The 27,485-nt window shown below is 33.7% G+C and overlaps 1 protein-coding gene across 5 annotated transcripts in view; it reads right to left on the reverse strand.

The window, feature by feature from the left end:
- Positions 1-4,199: 4,199 nt before the first annotated feature.
- The window catches only part of MAP3K7 (mitogen-activated protein kinase kinase kinase 7), a 64,707-nt gene continuing 41,421 nt past the window's right edge, over positions 4,200-27,485 (reverse strand). For 4 of the 5 annotated variants that reach the window (XM_006194382.3, XM_032484605.1, XM_014567414.2 and 1 more), the window contains 5 exons: positions 26,916-26,980; positions 15,018-15,123; positions 9,772-9,833; positions 8,988-9,103; positions 4,200-7,299 (listed from right to left, as the gene is read on the reverse strand). In XM_006194382.3, the coding sequence (XP_006194444.1) occupies positions 7,119-7,299; positions 8,988-9,103; positions 9,772-9,833; positions 15,018-15,123; positions 26,916-26,980 (530 nt within the window). In that variant the 3' untranslated portion in view covers positions 4,200-7,118. The remainder of the gene's footprint in view (positions 7,300-8,987; positions 9,104-9,771; positions 9,834-15,017; positions 15,124-26,915; positions 26,981-27,485) is intronic. The other variant, XM_006194383.2, reaches the window with a different exon arrangement.

The raw sequence follows: 27,485 nt of genomic DNA on the forward strand, positions 1-27,485 counted from the left end.
TTACATTTCTGGGAAAGGCTGAAACTGCATTTTAGTTAGGTTATTAAGTCTTGGTTTGCTGAGCTGGGGCCTAGCACAAGTGACTCCATTTTGGGCCTGTTGCTTTTTTAACACATTCAATGGCATTATTATTTCTTTTCCTTTAAAGATCAATAGACTTTTGTGAGTGGACTTCTAAACTAGCTCTCCTTCTCTTTATTAAGTCTACAAGAAAATGCATTGCAAGTTCTAAATTAATTTAAAGTGAGATTTTTGTAGGTCTTGAAACTTAGAAGATCTAGGTTTGAACCGGAGACTGTCATTTATTAGCTGGGCAAGTTTTCAAACATTTCTGGGCTTCTGTTTATCTCTAACCAAGGGTATCATTTAAGAAATGCCTGAGACATAGTGTACACTTTGCAAATGTTAGTTCTTTTGTTTCTTTCAACTATATTTTTTAAAATGCCATTGCTAAGTTTGTTAAACAATTTTTCCTCTCATGGCTAATTTTTCTTTGTTTTCTCATCATAATGGATTGTTCTACCAAGACTTATATCCCCTCATTCATTTGAGTTATAATTGAAAGCTTCTTTTCTAAGGTGGATTGTCTGTTATTGAATATCTAAATTACTTTCAGTCTAGTTCCCAGTCAGTGTTCCAACTAAAGCATCCCAACTTCACATTTTTAAGTTTTATTTTTCTAAGCTGCATCAAATTATAAATACAGGAAAATCTAAAAAGTATTCTACAACATATTGGTCAGATTTTGACATTAATGAAAATGCAAATTACCTGTGCATTCTTGTGAGAGACCAGCTCTTCTTATTCCCACTTTTACAATGGAGAGTGGAGACAGAAGATCTGAAGGAGCCAGTGGCCTAGTTTCTTTCCCAGTGAGTAGCAATGGCTATTTATTGTCTTCTAAATCTTTTTGATCATCACTTGTAACTGAATTCCCATCTCTTAGTTAGGCATATGGCTGCCCATTTTATAGACATTTCCTAGCATCCCTGCTGGATTAGGGTGGCCACGTGACTAAGTTCTGGTAAATGGATGTGAGTGTAAGTGACATGCACCTTCGCTGCTCTTGCCCTTCCCCTCTACTCTTTGGCTGGGATGCAGATGAGCAAACTATACCATTTTGGACTTTTTCTAAGACAAAGAAAGAACTGCTGTCTTGTTTAAGCCCATTCTTTTTGGCAGCAGCCCCACTTATGTCCTAATGAATATGGGGAGAGAGTGTATATGATCTGGAGTGTAGAGACTAAGGAATTTTCTGATATGGATGAAAAAGTGAAAGAGGAAGAACTGCTCAGCTTAGGCCAAGGCAATTTATACTACTTCCTCAAAACTATACATAAATTATGGACTATACATGTATATACATTTACATGTAATCATGAATAGGTAGACAGAATTATGTAGTCAGACATGAGTTTTACAATGAACTTTTAAGTAAGACTATTGTACAGTAATGTTCTAATAGTATAACGGCCCTATTGTACAGAAATAGATGTTTTGCACATGCAGCTTAGAGAATAAAGACATATTTCCAATTCTCAAAGAAATAACATGTTAAAGGACTCTCATGGTATGTGCAAAAGGAGTAAGAGTGGTATCAATTTTTGTAAGTAACTTGCTTATCACATTTTAGATGGATATTTAGTTAAGTATCTTTATAGGAAACTGATTAAAAGTCAGAGTGTGTGATGAGGAAATATCACCATTTTTCCTTCAACCATAAAAAAAGTTACATCAATTTTCAGGTTTCTTCAGTTTCTAATTTGAATTTAGTAAATGTATCAATCAATGATTAATGTAGTCATTCTTGTAATAACTAAGTAAGAGGTATCCATAAAGAGAAACAAGCAGTAAGTTTGCTAAAAGCAGTGAAAGGAAACTGTATTTTGTGAATTATTTCTGCTTTTCTGAAAATAAATATTCAGCATCCTGGTGCTTTCAGAGCAATTATCCTGCTGCCATATGGCATCTGTAAGATATCACTGTCCATTACATTACAGGATAAAGAATGCATTTCACTACTTGTAAATGTAAAAACACCATGAAACTCAGATGAAGATAAATAACCATTTGTTTCTCAGAAAAGCTTCACTGAAAACACTGACATGAAGAGCAGGTCATTTAAACAGAAACCCAGTTTTAGTGGGACCTCATGGCACGGGCATAAGAAACTCTGAGAGCAGTGATTAGTCACTGATGGAAAAGGAGTACACATCCTGCCAATGCAATCTTACTTACTCCTGTGGGCATCACTGTACCAGGCAGGACCGCTGAAAGCGTCTATATGAGATACCACATCAAATATTTTTTTAAAAAAGATTGTTTTCATTGTTATTTAAAATACCGCTTTGCATATTGTTCTGTGGTGTAATCAACCCAATCTTTCCCTTTTTGAGCAAGCTATAACCTTAAAAAAAAAAGGCAGAAAACTTAAAAAAAAAGTACACTTATCAATCATATTTGCTGAAAACTACCAAGGACTTACCAATTTGTTACTTGCCATCTCCACTCACATTTCTAACACCTAAAGCAATACAGATATAAGATTACTTACTTTAACAAACAGATGCAAGGAATTTTGTGAGCAAAGTATTAAGGTTCTGTAAAAACATAAAAATAAAGTGATCTTAAGTGTTTCAGAAGATGATAACATTGCACAATAAAGCTGGCCACACTGGACATATCCATAGCCTCCTAAAACCTACATTTTCCCTCAAAGACTGAGACTGAAAGGTTTTCAGGGATCACTAAACATGATTTAATTAAAATTCCTCTCAATGGAATTAAAACTCTTCAACAGGAGAAAAAAGCTTAAAAACTAAAGAGTACATATGTATGGTTTCATTTATGTGAAATTCTAGAAAATGCAAACTATATTATATTGTTAGAAAGCAGATCATGTCTGGGGCTTGGAGTGCAGGGAGGGATAGACTGCAAGAATCATGAGAGAACTGTGGGGGGGTGATGGAAATGTTTAGGATCTTGGTTGTTGGGTGGTTTTACAAGTGTATACATATGTCAAAACTCAATAAATTACACACTTTAAATAAATGCAGTTTATTGTATAAAAATTATACCTCAATTAAAAAACAAAGAATAGGACCAAAAAGAAAAATAAATAAAAGGGCAAAAAAAAAAAAAAAAACAAAAAAAACCACCACAAACAAAAAATGAAAAAAATCTCATTTTCCTGTAGAGGGAAGAACAAGTCTAAAAACCAAGCCACATTAACAGCATTTCCACCATTTCTGTTTTTAGCACATCTTTCAGGTGTGGGGGTGGGGAGTGGGGGCAGAAGAGTGAAGATACCCCACCCATCAAAGAAGTGAATGAAAAAGCTGAAGCACCTCAGAACTCAGTGAGCATTTTAAATTACAGCACAGCAATTTAAAGCACAAACTTCAGTTTAAAAGACACATGTTTGGGTCTCAGTGCTGGCTTTGTTGCTATTTATAGAGTGGTACATAGTCCCTGTGCCTGCAAGTTCAAAGTTACCTTACGTTCCGCTTCCTTTGCCATTCAATTTTCCTTCACATAAACTGACAGTGGCCACAGAGTCTCCAGGCATGTGATTCTGCTTAAAACAGATGATGATGCAAAAGCAGACTTAGGAATAAGTCTTAAACTTTAGGAGTCTATTTTCCCATCTGTGAAATGGGAACACTATCGAATTATCATGTGACTGTAATGGACATGTAACTTGGCATTAGCCACAGCAGCTTGGCTTATCATAGGTGCCCAATAAGTATTTGTTACAAACTGAGTGAACAAATGGATATATTTACTGAAATGAAGGCAGAGTTTATAAGAATGTGTGTATGCACATATATGTAGGTTAGATGGCTCATAGGTTGACAGAAAAATGAAATACTTAATGTAACTTAGAAATACTACTAGAAACCAGGCTTCTAATGAGAAGTGTAGTGATGTATGCCAAGTTATATTTCATACAAATCAAGATTCATTGAAATTGTGAAGAGAATCTATTCAATGAAAAATCTGAATTGGAGGAAATGATGTGTTAACTGGCCAATCACTCAGCCTCTCAAAGTTCATGATTATGTTACAACCGCACTGAGTATTATAAGAATATTGACTTTTCAGTTTTTATTTGATTTTGTATAAGGTAAACATGCTGCTGGAGCAGAACATCTCACAGCTCATTTGCTGATAAATCATTCACCATTTTTAATACCAAGTTTAGAATAACAATCTGAATTTTATTACAAACAAAAATAAATCTAAAAAGCGTCCTTCAATTATACAGTATGCACAAGGATTTCTGCATTACATCATTTTACATAAAATGTTCTGAATGACAGAAGTAGAACTTCCTACCATTTGAAGAGAGGAGCTGACTGCTGAAAACCACACACACTTACAGAAAGAAACAGAAGTTTCACAGGGAAGGCCTGTGATCTCTGGCTACAGGCAGGAGCTGAAACTAGAAACATAAAAGAAACTTGGCGAAAAAAAGACATTCAATACTCTAAAATACTTCAGCAAAAATAGTCAAACATTTGTAAACAACTTTTAAACAGATCTCTTCAATATGCTATGTTGCTATAAGGTAAATACTTTTAACTGATTTGACTCAAAAAAGCTATTTTTACTGCTGAGGAATATTTTCCTCTAGGTTAGATAAAAGCTTTGTTTTCTTTCCCTGGAGGCAAAAGTAAAACATAATTAGGGCTTTTTCAACGACTGTGAATTTGTTAGACACTTGCTTGTCTGTTTTCTATTTCCACCCCCCAAAACGAGAGTTAGAATAAATGGTAAAACCAGAATTAATAACAAATTTGGCTCCTTGTTAACATCTCTGTTAGAAGGGTTGATGGGTGAGGACACTGATGAAACGGGCTGAGGATTTTAATTATCCCTGCAATCCTTTTCTCCCATCAGCAAGGATAATCAGGATTTAAAAAATATAAGCTGGGCAACACAAGTACTTAAAACAAAGTAAGGCTGAACTGCACTCGGTGTCCAGGACAACTACAGGACTTAAGACCCCTAGGAACATACTGTAAACAAACAAGCAAGTGTTCAACAGCCTTTTTTTTTTTGGCACCATGATTTAAAACCACTATTTTCTTCCATTTACCTATTTGGGATATTTTTATGAAGTGATTGCATGTAATAATAATAATAATAATAAAAAAAAATTTTTCCTTTATGTATGTAATATATAGCAAAAACACATTAATGACTAGAAATAAAAATTGAGATCTATAATGCTAAATTCTAATGGAAAAGTTAAGGCTTAGCATCCACGCTTGGCTATCTCATGCTCAGAGATAATCAGAACAATCTCTAAACACTGGCTAGGTCCCTTTTGGTGGAGTGACAGATGTCAATACAAGCAGCCGTACTATGGAAGAGTGAAGCTTTTCCTAAGAGTTATTTTATGTGCCAATTTTATTTTACTATTAATACGCTGAGCCTAATATCACTTTCAGCCAGGTAATTATCTGGAAATGAAAACCCTCCTTGTATTTAAGTGAAGTGATGGTAGATATTTATTTACCAGAAACTTTCTAATAATAGATTCTGAAGAAGCTAAAGTGACACAGTTTAGTACAAACTGTCCTTTACCTTTATTGCTTGTATACACAAGAAATACATTATAAAACTCAGTGGGAAGAGGGAAAAATAATGGAAGAAAAAGTTATCTGCTTTAGCATTTTAAGAATAGTTTTGATAACTTCTTAGATCAACTTGCTTATCTGAAACAGAGCAAAACTACGGTACAATCACGATATATTTCTAATAATCACAACAATTATGCTTTCATTTTTAATTTTCTCTCCATAAAATATTAATGCTATAAAAATGAGGTTGATGACATCCCTATTTAAAAGACATCTTGTACTGGTATCAAAATGTAATTTATTTTAATACCAACTGAAAAAATAGAGCTTATATAGTCTATTATTTCACTGAAGTTTTATTATTACTTTTATTTTCAAAGTTGATAGCAAAGCTATTGTTAACAATATAAATTTTCTCTTTATAAGTGAAATTCTTTCAAAAATGTTGAAAGGCAGCAGGCATTCTAGGATGGGCTTGCAAGGAAAATCAATTACTCCAATTCTAATAAATAATTTGGATGCTGGAATAATTTAGATATACTCCTTTAACTCCCTCACTAACCTGTCCTCATTTGCCAGGTTTTTCACTCATTTGGTATTGTAAAAGAAATCTAAGCCCAAGCTTGTTAGCTGGAGCAATTATTTCTATTTTCCATTATTTCTCTTTAGCTTTTCAAATATACAGTAAAACAAGCCAATAATCATTGCAGGATGGAATGATCATTTAAACTGGATCATGTTCATTTACCTTTAAATTTCATTTAAGGGATATTAATATTAGAATCTTAAAAGCTTTACAGTTTCAACACACATACACGCAATCACAGAATTAAAAATCTTTTATACTTAAAAAAAAAAAGAGTTCCATTTTGTTCAATGTATTACAGTCAAATTTTAGTCTACTGAAATATGTTTTTCTTAAATATGGCAGCCGCCACTTACCTTTAAATATTTTATGGATGGAACTAAGTTCAGTACTGATCCAAGGATGCTGGCATCAAAACCCTCACTCTCAACTATCCCTAAGGATTCTGCATTTCTATAAGGTACCACCAATTATTCTAGATTTATAATACCCTGTCTTTAACTTGGTATATACCATCTTTTGGAAAAAAAAATTCTTGGTTTTTTTGAGATGAGATACAAGAACAAAATCATTCTTGAGGTTCCACCTCGAAAAAAAAGATGATGTTTGCACACAGCAGCTAGTTTGATACCTCTGTTTTTGTTAGGCTAGCCTTCACACAACAAGCATGCATACACAGCCACGGTTCACTGCATCTGTTCTGAAGTTGAGAACTGCTGCTTATTCAAGTAGAGATGCCCCCATGTTATGGAAGGAGACAGTTGAATTGCATGTCCACCATGAGAAAAGGAAAATAAACGATGAAACAAATGCAGCAAATTAGGCAGCTGGCATTCAGAACACGCCAAAAAGCTAACACTCATCAATTGTCATTATAAGGGTTTTTCTTTCCTTAAAAAAGAAGTCTTTCTTTGCATATTTTAAAATTTAACAGTCCCAAAGAATCATGAAGTGCCTTGTCGTTTTTGCTGCTGACTTCTGATGACATCTAGTTGTTTTTTGCATTGCTGATAGTAAGTAGAAAGGCTTTTGTTTTCATCTAAAAGCTTTTTATGTTCCTGTACCAGACGAGATGTATTTTGCTGGTCCTTTTCATCCTGGTCCAGTTCTGCAACTAGTTCTTGCCTAAAAACAAATACCACATATTACATATGATGGAAAAATTCATACCGTAATAGCTGATGATGGAAGCTCAATTAATTAGTAGAACTTTAATTCTGTGTTTATCATTATGCATCTTAGATACAAAACTCAAATACAACTATGGGCTGGAATGGAAACTATTATCCACTCCTCTGGTGTAATCAAATATCATAATCCTTTTAATAAGCAACTCTACTTAGAACAGATAAAATGGTATAATAAAAGTTGGAGAAAGTTTCATTTGGTATCCCTTTTGTGTAGAAAGGAATAAAAAAGGCTGGGAAGGGCTTTATCTGGCTACAGGACAATAAAGGACAATAGCACTTGAAGTTTTTATCATTCACATGTATTCATATTCATATTCTGAAGTCACAATCCTATTTAACTATAGTGAAAAGTGGTAGCTAATTGAACATTTGCAGGCTAATTAAAATATGTGCTATTCAACTTAAAAATCTCTATCCTATTTTAAAATAGTGTAAAGAATACAAAGTACCACTTTTTAACCACTCACTTTGCAACCATTTCCAGGAAAGAACCTCAGAGTCTTTAACATCCTGATAAACTTCCAGTGCCTTTTATTTGGGGAATATTATGTGTTGGCTCCTAAAGTGAGGCCACTGGGTATAACTGAATAATTAATGAAAAGTTCTCCAACAAAAACTTACTAGTAATACTTCTTATTTAAAGTAAGAATTTAAAATCAATTAAAACTGTCCGTTTTCACAGTGCCTCCCAATTTACCACCTGTTTCTTCCCAGCATGGAACTCCTCTTTCAAATGATTAAAGTATGAAAAAAGTACAGGTTAAATATATGACATAAGAAATACAGATTTTTTTTTTCTTAACATAAAATGTCAGCAGTTCCATATTAGTTCTACAGTTTGCAGACTCTAGTATTTAATCTCGTATCTAGCTTTACTTTTAAAATATTACATTGAATTCATCTAAATCATTGTATTAGTAAATTGTGAAAAAACTATTGCCTACTCCCACCTTTGGGAAGTACCAGCATAAACCAGCTTCACAGGTATACAACTTCATGAAGGTCATGCTCAAGAAAACTGAAATATTGTTTTTAAGATCTCAAATAGAGAAGAATGGAAACGGGACTATATTTCTTTAAAAGGGGAAGAAGGCAGATCTCTACATCTCCTAGAAAAACCGGTGTGAGCATAAAACTCCCCAGAAAAACACTCACAGGTATAAAAGAAAGCCCTCTAATAAGTAATTTTACTCTCTTAAACATACACCTGGAAAGAATACATCTATAAAAATGTTTCTAAGATAAAGCACAACTGAACATTAGTAAATAAGATTATTTTATCTCTGTCCAAGGAAACAATAAATTTTTTAACAATAAATCTAAACAGCTTCTAACTTTAAAATTCTGAGAACATAAAACACATGGTTATGAGCATCAGTTTATTTTCCTTAGTTATAGTTTCCTAATATAATAAGATGTCGCCAAGAGTTGAATTTTACATGAAAAATTAGCCAAAGGGTGCTTAAAACAAACATAAACACACAGAAAATTTACAAGTTAGAAAAATGCTTAATGATTAATTCTAAAAATTACAGTTTTCAGGTCTTTAAATAATATTGTACCCTAACATATTTTAAACTCAAAATATTTATGTTTTATTTTTATTCATAAATGATAACTTACTTTCTCTGTAGTAACAATGCAATTTCTGTTTGGACTTTCATATATTCTTGTGCCATTTTACAATGCTGTTCAAATACTGCCATGGATTCTTTGGAGTTTGGGCATGGTGCTAGAGGCTGAAAATAAATCAGGAATGTTAAAACATAATTAAATCAAATCTCAGTATCTATCTGAGAGTTAAGACAGAGACTGTGATATATTTTTATAGCACTTAAAGCAATAATCTTTTAAAAATAAGTGTTAAACCACGCCTAGAAAATCTGTGTCCTTTTGTCAGCGTTAACTCAGATCTTAAATTTACACTTGCTGTTTTAACACTTTTGTTGTTACAAAGAATTGTAACTAGAGTACTCTCCACCTCTGGTTTTACATTTCAGGTTGCCAAACTTTATTTTACTGAAAGATGTTTACAACTCTCATACTCATGAGGAGACACTGAAGTATATTACTTACATTTTCAGTCACCATAAACACGTAGAAATGAGTTTATATGAGTTGTATATTTTAATGCACTAAAAATTAAGAAAAATGCTATTCTTGGCAGTCTTGAACAAAGATATGAGTATTTTAAGATGATTATTAGAATGGGATCACATGATTTTAAATTTGATTAACTTAACTGAGAATCAGTTATTTTAGCTTGATTTTAAAAAGTTTAAGGAGGTCAACAAAAAGCATAAATAAATGAATATACAATGAGAGATAGGAAAACAGCTGTCCCCTTTCAAGATAAACTTCTCTGAAAAGGAAAAAGTAAACTTCACTGAGAACAGTACTGCTTTACCTGTAGTTGGTGATCCAGTGTAAGATAAGCCATTGGGATGGAATTATCTGATCCATTGGTATCTGGAATTAAACCATGTATTTTATTTATTTTCTGTCATAAATAATTACAAACAAAAAGCAAGAGAGCATGCATGAGATACTGGTATTGTTTTTCCTAAAGGAAAATAAAAGTTATTGATACTGGTAATTTTTGAATTCTAAAGGTTGACAGAGTACATCCAATTACAGATAATTAGAATGCCACCATACTCATACCTACAATTTAAGTTGGCTATAAGTTGAATAGAACACAATATATTAAAGCATGTAAGCCCTTGTTTAATTAAAAACAAAAATAGTGATATGACACCTTTATATTTTAAATTCAGTCTTAACTGACTCTACTTAATCAAACCTCATATTTCTTTCTTTCCTTGATTATGCTAAGTTTACTAAAAGGCTGTGTCAATTCCAGCAACATCAGTTGTCCTTAACAGGGAAAGGGAGAAAACAAGAGACACACTTTCAGTGGATCATTTTCAATTAGTATAGATTCTAATGTGAGCCGCCCATCCCACCCCACCCCTCTCAACGAGACTCACTACAGAAAACGAGAGGTGTTATTACTGGGCATATATCACACACATGGACAGTATGGAACCCGTGACCCAGTGTCATGCCCAAAACAGTTAAATTCAAACAACCAATTCTATCAAACTATTTGAAGAGACAGGTTTCGCTTCTATTTTCAAAGAGGTAAAACTGCCATAACAACTTGCAAGAGAAGCATGGCATGGTCTCTTTCCAACATTAACATTTATGTACAACAGTTCCAGAAGTGGACAGGATAACTGTGAAGTAATATGGGCTTTCTCTTTCTGAAGTAGCTGCTTTCCCATTGTTAACAGAGATAAATGAGCTAAACGAGTGAGCTGTTCAGCCCTTTCTCTGACAAGTGACTCCTTGAAAGAGTGGTGCGGATAAAGGCAAGGTCAGGATGACAAGGCACTGCCTCAAATGCAGTAAGAAACTACGACAGTCTGATGTTCAGTAACCTTGTAATTTACTGCTGACAGATATTTCAGTTTTAGTTGTTTTTTTTTTTTTAAAAAAAGCCATTGAGAATGTGCTTGCAAGTAACTCCAAAAGCTAAGCTAAATCAGACCAAACGAGATAATGCACGTAAGGAAAACCACGCAATGCTAGCTAGCATATGGTAAGCACTCAACACATCACTGCTGGTGGTGGTTATTATTATTATTTGTATTATTGATACTAAATGAAGAATTGGGAAAGGATGGCAATTTTAAATACTCAAGTTTACATTTCAGATTAAAAAAGTAATGTTAATTAAATACTGGAGTGTAATAATGAAAGAAGAACAGAAGAACTCTACTGCCCAGGAGAGTCTTTAGCCTAAAATCATACCAATATAAAGGTTTTTCTGAAATGGCTAAACAAGAAATACATTTATTTTTCTGATTAACCCTCTCTCCACTCCCTACAATAGTTTCAAATAATGATCCCACTGAACACCACTTTCCACAAAATTAAACTTATTAAAAATGATTCCCCCTGACCTACTGGAAAAATTTAGGGTCTTGAAAGAGTTTCTTCTGTTTAATACCTCCACTCCTATCACTTTGTTAAATTTTTGATATTGATATATCTTATCAAATCAGTTCCCTATACCTGATATGTGTTTCAGACTTAAACGTATCAGTGTTTCACAGTATTCTGGGGGTGAAAAAAAAAGTCCAAGGATTGTGCTATTCCAACAGTTCTGAAGCCCTTTCTTTGATAGTGGGGAACATATGGTTCTTTATTGAATTTCACCTGTTCTTTAAAACCCAAAAGTGAAATTTTACTTTCTCACTTAAACTGAAATTTAGCTTTAAGTCTCTGGTCACAAGTTAGCAAAGTTATTCCACAAAAGTTTGTCTTTTAATGTTTTAATTCTGGTCAAATCTAATAACCTCCCTTCCTAAATGTCGAGACTCACATTGACTTGGTTAAGTTAGGTGAAATCTCTTTTCTAGCCCCTTAAACACAATACCTATTTACTATCTCATGTTCTTTTAAGTATGTGTTCCCTTCATGTGGAATGCTGTCTTCTCCTTTCTGACTAAAGACAAATCTCACTATTTTACAAAAAATTCAGAGAGCACGCCAGGTCTCACCTATGACTATTAAAACACTCAGCTTGTACTGTAAATGTAGTTTACTATATAGCATGATGAATTTATTTTTAATATGTCAGTATTATGACTCTAGTCAGATGGCAAGCAGTGGGGTATGTCTTAAATGTCTATCTTTGCAAAGTGTTAAGCATGGGAGAAAAACCTCCAGTGAATACTCCCTCCCACTGTGGTGTCCTCTTCTATGTCTAGGCATCTCTCTCACAGCTGTATGTATGCATGCCTTTCTTTATCTCAAATATTAGTAGAAACCCAAGAGCACTTATGTGTTACGATTATTAAGTCACTGTGCTCTTTATTTTTCTCTGAAATAACACAAAAATCTCTCCCCTTTTTAATTAAAAAAATCTAATTAATTAGGTTCTTTTTTTAAACTGAAGCACAGTTGATTTACAATGTTGTAGTAGTTTCAGTTACACACATATATGTGTGTGTGTGTGTGTATGTATGTATTATGTGTATATTTTTCACACTTTTCCATTATAGATTATTGTAAGATATTGAATACAGTTCCCTGTGCTATACAGTAGGTCCTTGTTGTTTATCTATTTTATATATAGTAGTGTGTATGTTAATCCCAAACTCCTAATTTATCCTCCCCTACTTCCCCTTTAGTAACCATAAGTTTGTTTTCTATGTCTGAGTTGATTTCTGTTTTGTAAATAAATTCATTTGTATCATTCTTTTAGATTCTACATATAAGTGATATCATTTGTCTTTGTCTAACTTACTTCTCTTAATATGATAATCTCTAGGTCCATCCATGTTGCTGCAAATGGCACTATTTCGTTCTTTTTCATGGCTGAATAATATTACACACACACACACACACACACATCTTTATCCAGTCATCTGTTGATAGCCATTTAGGTTACTACTGTATCTAGGCTACTGTAAACAGTGCTACTATGAACACTGGTGTGCATGTATCTTTTCAAATTAGTTTTCTCCAGATTTACGCCCAGGAGTGGGATTGCTGGATCATAGGGTATCTCTATTTTAGCTTTTTAAGGAACCTCCACACTGCTCACCATAGCAGCTGCACCAATTTACATTCCCACCAACAGTGTAGGAGGGTTCCTTTTTCTCCACACCCTCTCTAGCATCTATTACTTGTAGACTTTTAAATGATGGCCATTCTGACTGGTGTGAGGTGATACACACCAGTTTTAGTTTGCATTTCTCTAATAATTAGCAATATTTTGACTGGCATTTCTCTAATAATTAGCAATATTTTGAGCATCTTTTCATGTGTCTGTTGGCCATCTGTATGTCTTCCTGGGTTGTTTAAACTTACGAACGCATTTCTAATTTTTATTTTTTACCTGTATCTTACTTACAATTTATTATTTTAGCTTAAGTAGTTATCAATACTTTTATTAGAAAGAGTGCAATGCTGAAATTCATTAATTATAAATTTAAACCAGATTCTCAATTTCTAAAACTGTATTCAAAATTATTTAAAAACAATAACCACACACTTGCAGCACATTTCAGGGCAAACACAAAATTCAGCTGATACTCCAACCTGGACCTATGTACAGGGCAAACACAAAATTCAGCTGATACTCCAACCTGGACCTATGTACAATGTCTAGCTATTAGTATTTTAGGTCCCAGAAAAGAAACAAAATGAGATGGGAGTCGGAAGGGTGGAAGAACATGTGAAAAAGAAACACAGGAGTTAGATGAGAGGGACTTAAGAGGATTTTGATTTTACCCTCATGAATTCACAGTCTGCCACATGCTGACTGGCATGGCTAGATTAGTCCAGGATGAAGTGAGAAATCCCAGCAAATGCTATAATGTCAGGGCGAGTACTCCCTCACCAAAAGGTGTTGGAATCAAAAAGAGCTGACACTACCTGAATGTTAATGATAAAATCTGTCGAGCATTTATTTCTCTGTCCATCTCTGAGGAGAAGCACATCATGAGAAATTCGGCACATGTGCTGAGTAGGGGTGAATGTTCTGGACAATCCTAGGCTGGGCTGTGCTGGGGGTGAAACAGGAGTTTTTGCCACCACTAAATTTAAACTTACTAAAACTAGAGAGTACACCCAAGGCTAAACATAGTTCTATCTTACATGACACAGAGAAAAGCCACTCAGTTAATTTTTTAAATTAAATTATAAACTTGACTAAATCACGCCACATATCTATAAATACTTGTAAGCAGTATTTTAGTTCATAAGGACAGAAAGCTGACTTCTGAATTTCAATTTAATTGCCACTATTAATAACATAGTTGATCTCGTATAAAATCCCAAACGGTTTAATTTTCCAAGGTCTAAGAGATCATCTTCCCTCTCTGACATGACAACATATAAATAATCTTTACAGAAACACATTGCTGCTGCATTTATCAAGGTATTCCCTTAATACTAAGGAAAAGTTAATTCCATTATGGTACATAACTTCCTGCTTGTCCATAATGAAACTATTCCATTACTCTCTTCAGACAGGCAGATTTTAATACTAATATTTTAATTTTGACCAGTTAGTTATTCATGTTGAGGAATTTTAACAACTCTTAGATTTTTAAAAGTCTATTTAACAGAGTATTTATATAACTGAAATGAGGTCTCTTTATCAGATAAAAATGATTCAAAAGCCCAATGGACAGAAATTTTTTTCTCACCAGGGTACATGATAGCCTGTTTTTAAAACAAAAGACTGAGATGAAGATGATTATTTTACCATTCTGCTGATTTTAGTTACTTAAAAAATGAGAGTTTACTACTATCATCTAGTAGGATGGATCATAATAGAAAACTCAGAGTGAAGCATCAAAAATAGAATATCTTTCTATTTGGAAAAAAGCCTAAAACAAACCATCTTCAAAATACATGTTTAGTATCTTGTGGGAAAAAACACAGAGGGCAAGGTAGTGTCTGTCAAAAAGACATTTTAAAATTTATTGGTAAATATTTGATCTTATTAATGGGAAAATCTAAACTACTGTATAATGCCTGCCTTTGTAAACACTAGAGCAATGATACGACTAAACGAATATAAACATGATGAACGCAACTTTATAATTATAATGAGGAAATAAAACTGGTCACCTGTGGAATCATCAGGGGTCCATGGATGACTTCGAGCTGGCTTTTCTGAGGTTGGTCCTGAGGTAGTGATCATTCTGATGCTAGGACTGGATGACCTACTGCTCACCTGCAGGGAAAAGTGACAGGAGGAACAAAATGTGATTTTGATATAAAAACAAAAATAACAAGAGAAAATTCCATTACAAGGCAAAGGACAGACTTCCATTTCTACCAGAAGAGGTCCCAAAACACTTACAAGAGACAAATGAATCCTCTAACACTATTTAATTAATAGACATATGTTAAAAAATTTATGTGCACTCATACATAATATGTCTTAAAAACTGACAAGCTTACAAGAAAGTAAGGGAAATTCTCTGAGACTAGAAATAAAGTCTAGCAAGTGCTTACGCAGGTAGACCTGGGAATTTCAATTAAACACCAATGGCCTAGAGGAATGCACTCAGAGGAATAGGGCATAAAGTGCTGGACTTTTGTGGGATCAAAGTAAGACCTGAGAACTTTCTGTTTAAAGCTAAAACCCAAGAAAGGCTTCACTAGCAGGGAAAAAGTAAACTGGTGAAAAAGACTACCCTACAAAAGCAATAGCAAGTAAATCTGACTGTCTTGAATACCGGCTCTGGGTGGAGCAGAGAAAATGTATCCACTGTGAATCAATTAAAAATTCCAAGATTGATGGAAGATGCAACAAATCCTAAGCAGAAAAAATAAGAGAAAATCTACATTACTGAGTTAAACATAGGGCATATGATAGTCAGATTCTACAAAACAAAGAGAAGATAATAAAAAGGCAGCCAGAGAAAAAAGATTATCCACTAAAGAATATCAGTTAGATTTCCAAAAGCAACAAGGGAAGCCAGAAGAAAGAAGAGTATCTTCAAATTGCGGAAGAAAATAACTGTCAACCTAGAATTGCTTAGTCAACAAAAATGTGGAGAATGAGGTCGAAATAACATTCTCAGATGAACAAAAACTGAGTTTATCATCCAAGACTCTTACCATAAGACTTTTTAAAGCACGTATGTTAGGGAGAAAAAAATTTTACCCTGATGAAAGAGCCAAGTTGCAATTAGGAATACTTGTAAATACAAGGATGAATCTATATACTGAAAATATTAAACAATGGAACAATGACTAATTTATAAAATTACTAAACAAATGAGTAAGATGGCACTAAAATCTGAATAGCAATAGCATACATAAGAAGAGTATAGATTTAAAAATCCTTGTACTGTTCAGAATGAGGGCAAAGACACTAATTTTAGGTTGGGCATGAGGATTAAAATTTCAAAGGCAATTACCAAAAGTAGTAATATGTAATCTCCAAACCAGAGAGACAAATAATGGAATGAGAAATATATTTCTTCAATTCAAAAAAAGGCAAGAAAGGAGAAAAAAGGGAAATAAAAGATTAGAGGGAGTAATTTATCAGTAATCATAATAAATGTAAATGGATTATAGTCTCTAGTTAAGATATTCAGAAAATCAGATTGTCAGGCTGGATAAAATGCTGTTTACGACACATATCTAACTCACAGAGACAGAGAAAACAGAAAATTAAAGACTGAAAAAAGATAACCAGGGAAAACCTACCCAAAATAAAGTTATGTAGCTGTATTAATATCAGTGAGAATTTATTTTAGGGCAAAAAAAAAATACTAGAGAAAGAGATATAATGATAAGTGGTTCAACTGAGAGTGCAACAATTCAAAACGTACATGCTGTACCTATACGTAACTTCAACATAAATAAAGCGACAAAACTGCACGGAGAAAGGGACATAGTCACCATCATAGTGAGATATTTTGATACTCCCCTCTGTGATATGTAAAAGCGACAAAAACCAAAACATGCACACAATAAAACCTGACCTCCATAAAAAGCAAGCTTGATCTAAACATGTTTATCAACCCTATGCCTCACAAATGGAGACTATGCATTCTTTTCAAGCACCCATGGAACACTTACGAAAACTGATCATGGACTATGCCATAAGCAAATCTCAAAAAACTTAAAAAAGAATTTAGTACCATGTAAACCATATCTTTCCACACTGATTCAAAATTAACATTAAAAATTCCATCTGTCTAGAAATTTTAAAACACTTCTAAATAGCTTACTGATCAAAGAAAAAATGGAAATTAGAAAACATTTAAACTGAATTTTAACATGAATCATGCTAAAACCTATGGGTTGCATCTAAAGAGGCACTTAGAGAAAAAGATTTAATTCTAAATATTTATATGAAAAAAGTAGGAAGCAGTGGCAACTTACAAGCTAGGGATCTAACTTACAGTGTTAGAAAAAGTATCAGGCTATAAGCTTCCCCAAAAGAAACAAAATAAGAATGAGAGAATACTATACACTTTTTGTGGTAAGTAAATTTAAAACAACAACAAAAAACTTAAACGTGAAATAGACAAATTCCAAAATATATAAATTACCAAAATTTCTATAAATTATAGAAAACATCAAGCCAAGAGGGTTTTTCAGGTGAGTTCTATCAAACATTCAAGAAAAAGACATTTTCAATCTTAAAAATATTGTTTTAGAAAACAGAAAAAACACTTCCTAATTCATTCTGTGAAGGCAGTAAAATCTGATTAACAAGGACAGTATGAGAAAAACTAATAGCCAATCTCTTTTATGAAAATAGATGCAGTCCTAGAAATTATATTAGCAAATGGAATTTGGCAGTGTAAAAGCAATAAAAATCATTAAAAAACTGAGGTTATCCGACAAATGCAAAGGTCACTGGCATTAGGAATTCTATTAACCCAATTCACCACATTGACAGATCAAAGGAGAAAAACCTCAATGGATACACAAAATATACTGGACAAAACTTAACATCCATTTATGAAAAATATATTTAACAAACAAATTACCAGTTAAGAGAATTTCTTCACTAGATAAGGGGTATTTATAAAAAGTCCAGAAATGTGACATATGACAGAAAATGGCATTATAGGATGGTTGGAAGATGAGAGAGAAGCCACAGGCAAGGAATGTACAGGGAGACCCAAGGGAATGGACAATGTTCCATTTCTTAAGTTGGGTGGTGGGTCCATTAGTATTTATTTTATTATCAGGATTCATAACTTACATACGTATAAATACATATATTATTGTCTATGTAGTGCTGTCTGGTATATTAAAAACCCTCAAAGGACCTACATACTAAAATGGTTTTCATTAGAATTTTTTTAAAAACAATTTTATTGACATGCTACTGAATAACCAATAGGATACTCAAAGAATATGGGGCTATATAAAGTAAAGCATAAGTAAATAAATTCATAAAGAATCTATTATCCAGCTTCAATGTGTAAATATAGAAACACTCAAATTTAAGACTGCATCAGGTAAAATGAGAGGCAATACAGTGGTGGAAAGTACTCCTGAGTAGAAATCAGTAGTGAGAGTTCTAATTATGGTGTAATGTATAACTGAGTTTACTTCAAGAAGTTTTGCTTTCTTTCTCTGCAGAGGGATTGGGGTTGGGTTGAAGTTGTGATAACTTTTAGTGCTCCATCAAGCGCTAAAATTTTTTCATTTTAAGCCTTAAAAACTCCCAATGAATTGAGAATATTATAGTGAAAGGTACTTTTACAACATTTCAGAGATAAAATTGTTAAACAATTTTGAAGAGAAGAAAAACTGTTACTTTCATCTTGGGTACCTAATGAAATTGTTTCAGAAATTCCAGAAAGCTTTTTCTCTACCATAAGCAATTTTAAACTCCGTAACAGACTGGTCTTTCCAAAATCTTGGTTCATTCAGGCCATACCCAATAGGTGCTCTGTGTTATCACGATGCTCATCCTGCTCTCTCCTTCTTGCTATTCCTCTCCAACCTGTAGCGCTCTGCTCAGGTTTCCTTCAACATTATGTGGCCATCCTTTGAGCCAAACAAAGCCAGACCCTGCATCTGAGGATGGGGAATGCCTAACAGTATGATTTACTGGTTGTTATTGTATCAGTCATCAAATTCTCACCCTGGTGATGACCCTCCACTGGCAGGTTTACCTTACCTTCCCAGATTGTCTCCCCTCAAACAATTCCTTATGCCTGTTTCCCACGCTGCTTTTAATCCTGACTTCAATATTCATCCAAAGACAATACGGTATAGGGCAAAGAGCATGTATGAAATTGAACTATCTAAAAGTGCCATTTTTATAGGTCAAAAACAGTCAAATATCAGCAAATTCACATGGTTTAGTCTTAATACTTTGGAGACTCCAGTTTAAATCCAGTCAGCCATTTATAGCTGTGTGAACTTGAACAAGCAACTCGCCTCTCTGAGCTACAAGTTCCTCATTTATCAAGAGTGGACGAGAAGTAGTAGTAATAGCTGAGAAGTCAGGCTTTGTAGACAATACAACCTAGAGTTTGAGTCTCTGGTCAGTCATTTATTAGGAGTATGGCTTTAGATAATTTAGATTATTTAATCTCTAAGACTCAATAGTAAAACAAGAACAGTATTACCTACCTACCTCATTAGATTGTAAAAATTGAATGAAATAATGTATATGAAGAGTCTTGACACAATAAAAATGCTCATTAAATGGCAATTAGGTTGTTGCAAACATAAGATGGGAATATATAAGTAGACTTGTAGCATCTAACAGTTCCTTTCCTAGTTAAAAATTATAGCTCTTTTAAAAAACATATTCAGTGACTAAACTCTGCCACAAAGATATTTTTCTTTTGGTGTGTATTTAGTCTGTTTATAAGCTTCAGTGTGAGCCTGAAATGCTTTATATCACTCTCAAAGTCTGTAATTCCTCAAAAGCATTAAAATCTAAGGGCAGAGATCATGCATACTTTTATATTGGACTCAACAGAATTTAGGAAATTTCCAAATACACCATATAATAAATAAAAACCATATAATATAGTAAACAACCATATAATAAATACTCATTAAATAAAATGACAATAACCATATCCTAAATACTCATTAAATAAAATGACAATACAACTTTTTGTCACTCAGATTAAGGCTTAGGCTTACTTGCCTTTGATATATAGTAAGAATAAGAATATACACCACAGAGAACTGGTGATGAAATACTTAACCCTTACCTTTAGAATGCTGTTAACCTTGGTAAAGCAAATACAGATATGACATTGTTCCTGGGTCCTTTAACCTTCTTTGACTGAGAGCTATGTCTTGATGGTTTAACAAGCGTGCACTGACTTGACTATAGTTCTAATTCCCATTGTAAATCAAGAGCAATTTATCTTCAAAGTGCTGGTAGGGGAGGGTTTCAGTCAGCCTAATGTTATGCTAATAGTCTTACTTTAACACTTTAAAGGGAGAAATAAATATAAGAATTTGTGACATGTGAGAATCAATATCCGTTATGAGAAATTAAACAAGATACAGTACAAGTAAGAATTAGGTTTACAAAATATAAGAATGAATTTTGTATATTAAAAAAAGTCACTGAATATTTGTGATATTAAAACAAATAATCCTACTTGGACCTAGTATGAACTATCATGTTCCTTAAACTTAAATCTTTCTTAAGAGAATTCTTTGCTACTTATTTCTTTCTTTCTAAGAAACTCTTAGCACCTCACGTACACACTCAATTGTTCTACTTCAGATTTCCTATAAGCTATAAAACTAAGAAATAAGGCTAATAGTTTTAGGTTAAGTCTCAAGACTGGTCTTTAAAGCTACAAGAAAAGCTATGAGTTAAATTTAAATCCATAAATTAACTAATAAATGTTTAATATTTCAAGGAATGAGTATCTCAAGGAATAACAGAATATGTTAACATGTTTGTATTAAAAAAAAAAAAACTAAAGAAATATTTAAAAACAAGCCATAACTGTATTTTCTGAATACCTGAAAAATACAAGACATAAATAAGAAGAGGTAATATTTATTTAAAAAAAAATCAAACTAGTTTGTGGGTTAAATTTATGTATTACTGCTGGCAAGCTACTATAAAGAAGTCTTATTTTTATTTAAGAAAAATCACTGGTAAAATTCTGACAGTCATAAGTGCTCTGAAACTATGAAAATTCATTTAGGTTGCTCCTTCCACCAAGACATTTACAATTACTTTACTCTATTCTCAAAGAAACTGTAAAGTTTAAGAGATACAGAGAAACCTGACTTACGACAAGGGTTGGATATGAAAGTGGTTATGAGAGTAGAGAAAGGCTAAATAGCAATTTAAGGCAGCAAAAGAACACTAAGCCAAATTTAAACTGCAGGGTAAATTACCATCAGTAGACATGAACCAGAATTGGACTTTGACTAAAACTTTATCTCTGTATTTATAAAAAGAAGTTGAGAGCTATTTACAAACAAAAATAAAGCTTTGCTTTTTATGTCTCACCTGAAAGACTGGGAAAATATTTTCATAAAATCTATGGCCAGGGCTACTATTTCAACTGACATTTGAAAGCTATTTAAAACCTTCAGAAATCATCTTAGTTGCTAAAATTATACAAGCATGAAACACAGAGATTAAACGTTGATTTACATGATATTTTTGTGACTTTACATTTGAGTAACACAAATATTAAAAACAAATGGGTATCAGAATGGCCATCATTTGGAAGTCCACAAATGACAAATGCTGGAGAGGCTGTGGAGAAAAGGGAACCCTCCTATACTGCTGGTGGGAATGCAGTTTGGTGCAGCCACTGTGGAAAACAGTATGGAGATTCCTCAAAAGACTAGGAATAGACTTACCGTGTGACCCAGGAATCCCACACCTGGGCTTATATCCAGAAGGAACCCTACTTCAGGATGACACCTGCACCGCAATGTTCATAGCAGCAATATTTACAATAACTGAGACACAGAAACAGCCTAAATGTCCATCAACAGATGACTGGATAAAGAAGATGTAGTATATTTATACAATGGAATACTATTCAGCCATAAAACCCGACAACATAGCGCCATTTGCAGCAACACGGATGTTCCTGGAGAATGTCATTCTAAGTGAAGTAAGCCAGAAAGAGAAAGAAAAATACCATATGAGATCGCTCATATGTGGAATCTAAAAAAAAAAAAACCAAAACCAAAAAAACATAAATACAAAACAGAAACAGACTCATATAGACATAGAATACCAACTTGTGGTTGCCAGGGGGACGGGGGTGGGAAGGGACTGGGATTTCAAAATGTAGAATAGATAAACAAGATTGTACTGTGTAGCAAAGGGAAATATATACAGGATCTTGTGGTGGCTCACAGCAAAAGAGAATGTGACAATGAATGTATGTATGTTCATGTGTAACTGAAAAATTGTGCTCTACACTGGAATTTGACACAACATTGTAAAATGACTATAAATCAATAAAAAATGTTTAAAAAAATGGGTATCAGCAGGTAATGTGGATTTTCAAGGGTACTTCTTCCATTGATTAAATCTATACATGACAGGGTGTATTAAAAACATTCTAATGTGAAATTGTGGGCTCAAATCGAATTCTGGCTTCACTATGGTTGATTGCAAGAAAATTTCAGAATTTTATTTTTCTTATGTGGTCATTAAATTCTCCAATAGGAAGGTATACTATGAACCTGAAATTATTTAAGACTACTATGTAAACTTCTGATTTAGAGCTTTAATAGGAAATTATTTACACTAAAGGAGTACAGAATGAGAATGAACAACTGTAGCAGTATGATACATTATATCCCTTAAATAAATAATAACAATGTACATCTCTTGATATGTGATACAAGGCCTTAAAGCGAGTACTTTCCATGATCCCTGATAGAGGCTTCCCTTACGATACAGAAAGAATACGATGCCAATGGACTTTACTTTTTTCCAAGTGCTATTTTTGTTTTATTTCTGGACAATACTACAGTGGACTGTATTGTTTTATTTCTGGGTAGTTATATAGTGAACTGAGAATAAGGAAGTGGTAAGAGCCCTGGGAGGTGCACTCTGGGGAGGCAGGCATACAAGCACGTATTAAGCATCTAATGTGTGTCTGGTACTTCCACATGTTATAAGAATGTCGGGGTTGATGTTATGGTCCCCACTGGCAGATAAAGTTGCTGAAGCTCAGGGAAATTAAGGACTTGTCCAAAGCCACATATCTGACTAGTAAAAGTAGATTCTAAAGTCCACATAGAAATCTAGCATGTTTGGTTCTTTAAATAATCATAATTGCATCATCTTCCAGTCATCACTGACTGCAGCACTCTCCAAGAGAAATCTTGAAAACAAATCTATATTGGACACAATTCCAGAAGGGGTATGCAGGCTTACACGAGAAAGTACACTTTTAGTGAAACATAGAAAGGTTCACCCAAATATATAAAAAAACAAATCTGTGCAGTCATCTGTAGAAATTTATTATCAAGGTGAGAGCCTGGCTCAACAATATGATACAGCCAAAACTCATCATCAGTAAACAGTGTTTAAAAACTTAACAACGATGCAGACCATCAGAAGCCAAAACACTTGAAACTAAAGAGGTCTAGGATTACTTTACGATGTACTGCATTCCGTTTTATACACAAGATGGAACGACAGGTGTAGAGTTTGTGTGCTTTGCAATCAGATCTAGATTCAGAATTTGGTTACAGCAATTACTGGCAGAGTAAGGGAAGTAAAGACTTAGGTTAAGGTTAAGTTTCTCTAACCCTCAGTTTATCCAACTGCATAATAGGGAAAATAAAAAGTATCCAGTTTATAGGGTTAAGACTTAAAAAACATCCATTAAAGGCCTGACTGGCACAAAACTGGTGCACAAAAAATAAAAGGCAGTTATTTTTACTGTAATTCTCTAACTGATCTGGGCATAAATCTGATCTGCCCAAAAAAGCTCCCAGGAGACTGGGCCTTCTTGGTACTGTCAGTGTACCCTGGCTAAAGGCTACCAGGAACACACCTGTGGTGGGATGAGTTGGGTTGAGTATTTGTTGCAGTGAGGCAAAATGCTCACCATGGGGTACTTTGGAGTGTCTCAGTAAGTTGGTTTTAGAAAGAGCTTACTAGAAGATCTGGGCTTTCGTTAAGTGATTTTGAGGAGGCTCTAAGGAAAGAGGGGGTCACTCTAGATTGGCTACTGTCAGAAAGCAGCAGCAATACTACAGGGAGGCCAGACCCGAGTGAGGATAGAGCTGCAGTCGGTAAAGCAGCAGCAGTCACTCATCTCTGCCAGGAGAGGAAAATGTTTGCTATTTCGTGGGCAGCACAGTGACCTTGTTTTTGTCTGTTCTTAGACAACATTATAAAATGGTCTTGTTTGGTCTCATTTTATTATGATCTCAGAGTAACTTTGTCTACTGAGAGATTGTTTATATCCAGCGTCTAACAACACTGAGGCCGTAGTATCAGACCGGTTCCTGGATATTAGGGGTAGCTTTTTTCTTTCTCAGTATCTTCTCAAGTGGAGGCCAGGTCCACCACATGTGCTCAGTGAGCTTCCTGAATTAATACAAACCTGAATTCATTAATTTAAAAGTGAGTTGTATATTGCATGGATGCAATCTTTTATATGAATATTTACATATTTACTTTTAATTAAGGTGCTTGCTTTGTTCCCTATTCCTCCTCTGGCCATATAAAAACAATCAATTTAATTTTAGTTGACATATGAAAAGTTTAAGTGATTTTATTAAATCAGTCCTGAATCAAGAGCCAAAGTAGAAACTCCTATCATATCACTGTCTTCTATGAGATGTAATATTAAACTTTATTAGTAAGCTTTCTCTTTTCCTGATGACTATAGTGGCCGGGCAAATTCTTTCATGTTTCTTTATGAAACTCCATGGCCAAAACAAACAAAAAACCCCTATGCATCTGTTTAATCACTGCTTAGCTAGACTTTAAAAAGAACTATACCTTCAACGTTGAAAATCTGGATTATACATACTTTTCTTCTTCAAATAATGTTATTTTCATGAGTAATTAAAAGGATTTAATGGTCATTTATCATAATATTTTCAGGGGAAAATGTCTGCATAGTATATTAGGATTACTATTTGTCATTCTCATCCCAAACTGGATATCAGGCATTTTCAGTTTGTAATATTTAAGTAATTTACAAAGACTGAATCAATTTTAAAAACTGGCTACACAATGGTTACACATCATTCGTTTTAGAACAGGTTTTAGCACCACATCAAACTCCCATTCACTCTAAGTCATAGAGTAGAGTAGTCCATGACAATTCATGCAAGTGACTGTCTCATAATCAAAGTTCGAGTGTTTTACTACCTGAAGGTATTGTAAATGAAAAGGGTTATGATCACAGTCTTAAGTAACACAGAACTTGTGAGGAAATAAGTAAGGCTTGGTATGGTGAGGTCAGTCCTGAAATATATCAATGTCTTTCTTACAGAGTACAGAGAAAAGCACTCCCACTAGCCGATGTGTGCTGAACTGTCTTACAGCAAGCCTCTCATTCCTAGTCAAAGGGAGAACACTTGGCTAGAATTCCTCATAACTGGAATATCAATAGCAATAAAAAACAGCATTAAAAAGGCCGAGCTCATCAAGCCTCTAAGGAATCAAAGCAAATACCAGATGTCAAGCTATCTGCTACTAAATGCCCTGATTAATACTTTAAGTATTTGAGGGGGAGAAAGTGGGAAACTTCATTCAAAAGTTCTAGGGTCTCACAAAAGCAGATATGCTGATAAAGCTGCTATTAAGTAAATGCAATCAAGATTTAGGATCACTTAATATCATAAAATAGACAATGAATTAATATGTATGCATATACATTCTATGTATGTATCTGTGTATATATGTATTTGAGTATGTGTATTGTGAGGCACTGTGAGAAATACAAATATTTTCAGATATAAATGAAGGTCAAGGGTAATTTACCATTTAAATATCTCAAGTGGTTTTTGTTAGTTAAATTAGCTGATGGCTAGAAAAGGATTTTAAATTTTTATTAACGACTACAAAAGAATCTCTAAAATTTCAAGTGTTATCAAAGTGAAATAATAATAAAATATCTTTTCAGGATGAAAAACACTAATACATTTTACCTTAAATCATACTGTTTATAATATACAATCCTATGATGCTACATGAATAGGAACCATAATGTGGTATCATTACTTCAGATGCATGCTATACTCATAAAATTTACTTATTTCAGCACAAGTGAAAGCAAATCAACAACGAAACCTAATTAGTTCTCATATTAAGAATATGATATAAATTATATAGGTTAAGGTTGTTGTTCTGAATAACAGAAAAAACAATGACTGCTACTTTTATATACTCGATTGGTTAAAATTCTGTACTTGTCAGTAATGGTTTAAATTATAGCACTGTCTGGATCATCTACAAAGAGAGAAGGGGAGTTTAGAAGAACCATCAGAAATATAAACATGAAGAATGAAAATCAGACAGAAGTCTTTCTAGAGATTATCCATCTGTTCAGTAAATATTCTCTTAAGGATGTTTCACAAAAATACAAATCTAGTGGATATGACAAATTAAAAGATTCTCCAAGTACGTCAGTCCCTTATTTGATCCCAGAGGAGTAACATCTTATTGCGGAAATACTTATTCCCCTCATTAGTACAAAGGAGACAACACTAATAATTCATTTTAGAGGACAATGTTAATGATAAAACATTAAATTACAAAACTGAATACTTCCTTATTAAAGCATATATAAAAACCACATAACATACAGAGAACTATTGAATTAATCAATCTACTTTCATAAATTTTCCTTCAAGTTAAATCAATAATGACATCTATATTTTTCTTTTTCCCCTTAATTATTTAAGCTCAAGTGCTAATGAACATCTCTATCATAATTTTAGGTCAACTCACAAAACTAATTTTGCAGGGTACATATATTATAGTTAATTCTTGGTTTCTGCCCATTACTGTTCTTCAAATCAAAGACAGAGAATTCGAACGTTAAGTCTTACCTGACCAGGTTCTGTTCCAGTAACAGTCAAGTCTTGGATGGATCTACGTCTTGGCTGCCCGTTGCCTTTTAAAAAATAAAAAAAGTGAAATACTGAACTCTATTCAAACAGACAATAAGGGTTGAACTGCTACAGTAGGAAGCTGGAATTTGTTGCTCCTTGGATCTACACAAAATCTTTGTGGAAAAAAGAAGTGAGTTTATGTTAAAAATAAAAAATAGAAGAGAAAAAGATGTAATGAAAGGAAGAGAAATAGCTATAGTATTTTAACTCAAAAGTTGCTGGCCTACAACAAAGTACGTCCTAATACAATAAACCATGCCTACCACACGAATAGCTGCTAAACTCTCTTCTGCCATCTTCTGTCATGTGTTTAAATAGATGAATGCTTGGGGGCTGGGGCTGATGATGGCATCTATTTCAAGGGCCTTACGTTACAGTTTCTACAGCAAGACAGCTAGCAGGTTGTAAGCCATGACTGACTTTAAACAACAGCAGTACTTTGTTCATTTCAGGGCCTAAAAGGATGCTTAGGCTTGAATTTATTATACTGAGTCACACTTACCTAAT

The sequence above is a fragment of the Camelus ferus genome, chromosome 8, assembly GCF_009834535.1.
Source record: "Camelus ferus isolate YT-003-E chromosome 8, BCGSAC_Cfer_1.0, whole genome shotgun sequence".
Classification (NCBI taxonomy): domain Eukaryota; kingdom Metazoa; phylum Chordata; class Mammalia; order Artiodactyla; family Camelidae; genus Camelus; species Camelus ferus.